At 40.7% G+C, this 6000-nt stretch overlaps 1 protein-coding gene across 7 annotated transcripts in view; it reads right to left on the bottom strand.

Moving 5' to 3' along the window:
* Positions 1-6000, bottom strand: part of PHLDB2 (pleckstrin homology like domain family B member 2) — a 67449-nt gene that overhangs the window by 26969 nt on the left and 34480 nt on the right. For 5 of the 7 annotated variants that reach the window (XM_018076950.3, XM_018076955.3, XM_018076956.3 and 2 more), the window contains one exon: positions 3220-3348. The exons of the other annotated variants lie outside the window; for them this stretch is intronic. In XM_018076950.3, coding sequence (XP_017932439.1) covers positions 3220-3348 — 129 coding nt within the window. The remainder of the gene's footprint in view (positions 1-3219; positions 3349-6000) is intronic. 7 annotated transcript variants of the gene reach the window in all.

The raw sequence follows: 6000 nt of genomic DNA, 5'->3' as shown, positions 1-6000 counted from the left end.
GGTTGGTCTCTTCTCCCAGGCAACCAGCAGTAGGACAAGAGGGCATGGTCTTAAGCTCTGCCAGGGGAGGTTTAGGTTGGATATTAGGAAGAAATTTTTTACAGAGAGAGTAATCACACATTGGAATGGGCTGCCCAAGGAGGTGGTGCATTCTCCATCCCTGGAGGTTTTTAAGATGAGACTGGATGTGGCACTTAGTGCCCTGGTCTAGTAACCACAGCAGTGTTGGATCAAGGGTTGGACTTGATGATCTCAGAGATCTTTTCCAACCCAGCTGATTCTGTGATTCTACGAAATAAGAACACACCACTTAGGGAAGCACAAGAACTGAATGCTAATCATGAAACATCTGTGCATTCATAATATGAATTCCTGCTTATAAGTTCTAGAGTTCTGAAGAAAAAGGTTTTTTTAATAATCACAGCATTAGTAAATGTTAAGGCTCTCTAAAAAAAGCATGTTGTGCATAGCTTGTTACACAAGAAAACCTACATCCTAGAAGCAATTTATCATTTTAGAGGAATGCAAACTTTCTGCTTTTCTAATTTCAACCTACGGCAAAGGTTTGTGACTGGGATAAGAAGACAGGTCCCTACAAAAGTCATTCAAACCCAGCTTCCAATGTACCAGGGAAAGACATAGGATGCAGAAACTGAAGAATCCAAGTTACTATATGAAATACCAGCATCTTCCCATTACTCTCCAAAGATGTGCCCTTCACTTGTAGGAGACAGTGATCAAAAGCAAAGGTGTGGGCTAAAAGTTACAGGAAAGGAGTTACCTACAATACAGAAATGCTTTGTTCACATTGGTCAGACATCTTCAGCATCTAAAACAAACAGAAGGCCTTTGCTTGGGCCATGAAAGTCAATAAATTCAGCCTATTGCATACCACATTAATTGCTAAGGCAGAAGAACAGACTTCAGGGAAGGCAACCGATAGCCAAAGACAACTGGGAGCATTGAAAATACCATTCCTGCCCAAGAGGGAGAGTGTATATGCATTTTGGACACAGGAAAGCCAAGAGTTTGCCAGCTGCACACCCCAGTCCAAACTCCAGACCCACCCTGCAGCCAGCTGCTGCAGTGAAATTGGCTGCCCACTCCCCCAGGCACAAATTATTAAGCTACTGAAGCCCCTGAAGGGAATTCATCTTCACACCTTCTTTGTTGGTAGAAAAGCAGCACAACATAAGCTGCTGCAGACTCACGTATTTCATAGAATAGTTTGGGTTGAAAGGGACCTTAAAGATCATCTGGTTCCAACCTGCCTGCCGTGGGCAGGGACACCTTCCACTACACCAAGTTGCTCAAAGTCCCATCCAGCCTGGCCTTGAACACATCCAGGGATAAGGAGTCCACAGCTTCTCTGGGCCACCTGTTCCAGTGCCTCATCACCCTCTGGGTAAAGAATTTCTTCCCAATATCTAATATAAACCTTCCCTCTTTCAGTTAAAAGCCATTACCCCTTGTCCTATCACTAAAAGATCCCTCTCCAGCTCTCTTGTAGCCCAGCTGCTCTAAGGGAGGCTGCTATAAGGTCTCCCTGGAGCCTTCTCTTCTCCAGGCTCAACAATCCCAGATCTCAGCCTGTCTTCATAGGAGACATGCTCCGGACCTCTTGTCATCTTTGTGGCCTTCTCTGGACTCACTCCAACAGGTCCAGGTCTTTCTTTTGTTGGGAGCCCCAGAGCTGGACTTATTTTGGAGGAAGAAGACTTTCTATTTTGGGTACAATACTTAGAGTCATTTCATTCCCTCATTAGAGAGCTACTGTGCATTAACTCAGTGATAACTTCTACTGCACTGACCAGTGCTAACTTCCACTACAGCTGGCCTGGAATAATATGCAATAGGACTAACTGGACACTTAACTACACCGCCACATTTCAAGTTTTGTCCCACTTTCGAATCCGAAATTGTTATTAAAACAAGTTGGAAGAAACAAACAAACAAACAAAATTTAACCAAACATATTTCTAGAAGCCACTTGATGGTCAATAGTGAAAAAAAGATTTACTACCCTCCCATAGCAACAATACTGCAGCTTCTCACAAATTAATACCTTTAAGTATGTGACTGCAGAGGAAAGGCTTGCTTTCCTTTTAATATGTATGAGATATTACATAACACTGCCTTTTTTTTTTTTAAAGGTAACACAGAAATCTTTAAGTGTCTCAAAACCAGTAAACTTCTTCTGTACTAACTGAGAATTTAACATTGTTATTTCCAAAGCTGGACTTTTTCACTTTTTGTTCTCTGAAACAAACAAACAAAAACCAAAAACAAACAAAAAACCCCAACAAACAAAAAACCCAAACAAAAAACCCCCAACAAAATGAATTCTGGAAATAAAACAACATACAAAGAGTATTTCCTATAAAGCCTTTTTTTTTAATCAGTGCTATTACAGCCCTTTTTTCTGATACAAACAATCAAGACAGAAAAAAGATTTGACTCTCATATGGCCTCTTGAGCTTGCCATACTGATGCTTTGAAAATTATTTCCTCCCCTGCTAAAGCTAACTATATGTGCTGTATAACTCACTTCACATTAATGAATACTAAGAAGGTACTAATGGTACCTTCATAAACAGTATTGCAGTTTTTTTTTGATTACAAATTATACAAACTAAAATCAAGTTGCAATTAGACAGTATGAAAAGTTTATTTATACCAATGTGTAACTGTTGAAAATGAAAATGTAGGACAAAACAAAGCTATTTTACTAAGTGGCAAAATCTTCAAAATTAATTTTTCAAATACAGTTCAGGCTAACAGCTAAGTTATATACTGAAAAAAAGAAGTTACCCATGGCTTCACTGAGACAGACATTTACTGGCCGATTCCAGTCTTTGCTCACACAGGTAAAGAATGATGCTCCACCATTCATCTAAAAATCACAACAGCTTCCACATCACTCAGAAGGCCTAAGGGGCTAATTACAGGCAAGTAGCCCAAAACTTTAAAAGCATTCAACACAAAATGATTTCTAATCCACCCATTTGCACTCTACTTGTCTGCCATCATGAACATCATCTACTACAACCATTCCACAAAACAACCCACCCTCGTGACTATTAAAAATTCTAAGTTGCAAATATGTTCAGACACTGGATACTTGAAAGAGAATATGTTACACTTAACTAAAAAAAAAAAAGAAAAAAAAATTAAAAATCAACAAAATAAAAAAGTGCACTCTTGAAACTTGCTACTAACCCTCTTCAGCTGCTGCTGTAACTGTTCCCTCATGGACTCAGGGCAATTATCAAGCTGCGTCTTCTGCTCGGAGTAAAGCTCCTGAAGCCTCTCTAGTTTTTCCCTCTCAGCATCAAGTTTTAATTTTTCCTGAAGCATGAACCAGAAAATAAACACAATTACCTTCAAACCCAAGCAGTTGTTAGTGATTATGACAGTGCGTGGCAAAACCTTAATGAACAGTTGAAGCATGTTGGTCAAAGACAGAAACCTTTTGTTAGTTGAAATGCAATGGTGGGATGCAAAATGATCAAAACAAAACAGAAATCATTTTAGTGGAGTGATTAATTCTCTCCGTTGTCACTGTGTTTTGTACCCGTGCCTGGATGATGCTTTTAAAGCCCACTGCCTGTCTCACCTAATGAAAAAAAAAATAAGGAAACAGTTGCCATGTTAGTGAGGTAACTGGTAAAGCCAGGAGAGAAAGAGTAGCTTTTAGAAAGCAAAATGGATGAAAAATGACTGTAGTCTGGCAGTGAGGGATAAATGGATCTTCCCAGGAGAATGAATTACGTGCCTGTGTGGCTCTGTACAGACAAGTACATTTAGCAAGCAGTGAAAAACCAGAACAAGACAGAGCTTTATAAAGAAATAACTGGGCCATGAAGTCCTGTTGCAGCAGAAACACCAAAGTGATCCAGCAAATTTGCTTCAGGAGACAGGAACTGTAACCTGTTCATGGGGATCAAAGGTGACAGCTTCACCTCCCTGGTCTCCACCAACTAGGTCAGCTTTCCTCTGGGCCCACTCAAGCAGCAGTACTCAGCACACTACTTCTCACCCTCCAAAGCCTTTGGCCTTTTAATCTTTGTAATCAAATACTACATGATTTACTGTGCAACGCTGCTCTGAAGACTGGCTGCAGATCACTTAAAGCTACCCTGCAGACTATTATTTATCTGGGGACCAAAGTTTGGGAAACAATAAATCAGAGCACAGAGAATTCTTTTAGCACCTTTCACTTGCATCTACGCTGGCCAACACAGCAGATGCATTTTCTTCAAATGAGCAATTAGTAACTGGAAAAAACAATATGCCTGATATGCCAGGCATAAATAATCAACTAAGTCCCTGAAGCCTGGCTCTCTGATACCTTGTAGGATAACACTAGTATAGTTCTCTTTTCCTATTTGTTGTTCTGTAGTAATGCATCTCCTCTCAGATGGTCTCTAACTCTCCCTAACACTCAAAAATTGACAGTATCTGCCCCAAAATTTTAGCATCTTCTGGCTACTCCAAGAACAGTTCAATTCTGTCACAGCATCTACTCATTTCTCCTCTTTCCAGTCCCAACTAGTATCTAAAATCAAATGTGTGGTGTAACAGGTGCTATATGATTAGACACTCTGCATCACTCTTATGGCACATGCCATAGAGAAGGAGTGTCTTTTACTATACAGTGCGTGCCATTTCAAACTGTGGGAAGGCATTTCCCCAAACCTACTCTCTGCTATGCCTGACAAGGTTCTCAAACCCTTATGCATGGCAGAGGCATAGTAATATGTATGAGCTGCCTGCTTTCTTTATGATTTTATCTCTAAATCTGAGTGGGAACAGGGGCTGGGATTTAATTTTCCCAGTATTTAAAAACAACAGCAGGAAACATTTTATTCAAGACCAATGTCAACCAGATTCCCAGTGCCCTTATGCTCACTTACACATGCAGCTTCTCAGTTCATACAAGCAGATGAACAAAATGCTGAGCACAAATATATTTTTTTCAGCTTATGAAAATGAGCAACTGAGCACAAATATTCTATTACCTGGAGTTCCTGTACTAGTTGCTGTCTTACAACAGTGGCAGCAGGGATCAGAAATACAAAGGATGTAGCACGTGCAAGCTGTACAGTGAGGGAGAATCATGCAGCTCCTGAGAGATCAGCTCTAGACCTCTATCTCCAAGAAGCCCCACTTGCTGAATCACCCTTACTTCCAACATGGAAGGAAATCTGTGGATAAACTGGTAGTTTCTCTCCTCACAAACCTTGTTGACCATTTAACATGCAACCTATGGTCTGCCACATTATTTCACACTTTCTTTTTCTACCCACCTTACCATCCAAAGCAGCAAGGACTTCTCTGACCTTAGCTGCAGTATCGTGCCTCTGAAGCCATTAATAGCTCTCTAAATGTCTATGCTCTGCAACAAGTGTGCTCATTGATTAACAAGCAAGTCAAATCTCGAGCGTGAGGGAGACATCATCAGCAAGTATAAAACTCCCTGAGAATCTTGCCAGAGATACTGTTACATCCCTCAAGAAATTAGAAATGTATTCCTTTGAGATTGAAAGCGATACTCATCTGGTCTATTTATAGCATAGGAAGTGCTAGCGTCTCACCAAACTGGCTCCCTTCAAAATGTGCAGTCTTAACAGGAAATATCACTTTCAGCAACGAGATGCATTATATGTTTTGCAGCTGTGGAGTTAAGTTTGCTGACGTCTCAGGCTGTGCATTGGTAATCTGATAAATAAATCAATAATTATAATTTTTTCATACAGTCTTTTCCACAAATGAATCCAGGCAAATTCTTCTAGAAGGGAAAGGATTCATAAGTTTGCAAGCCAAGTGCAAGATGCAGCTGAGGCAGGCCTGTGGTTGACTCCACGAGCTCTTTGCCCAAGAGCAGCCAGCAGCAGAGCTGTGAACAGAATCCATGTGCTCCTGCTGCTCATCCTCATTTAACCGCATGAGCTTGTACTTGTTAAGTATTTCTCTGCAGACAATCGCTTCCCAGCCCCA

This window comes from Manacus vitellinus, unplaced genomic scaffold (assembly GCF_001715985.3).
Source record: "Manacus vitellinus isolate BGI_N305 unplaced genomic scaffold, ASM171598v3 scaffold_34_pilon, whole genome shotgun sequence".
In the NCBI taxonomy this organism is placed as follows: Eukaryota; Metazoa; Chordata; class Aves; order Passeriformes; family Pipridae; genus Manacus; species Manacus vitellinus.
Note: the sequence above shows the minus strand (reverse complement) of the source record. Positions and strands in the feature narration are given on the sequence as shown.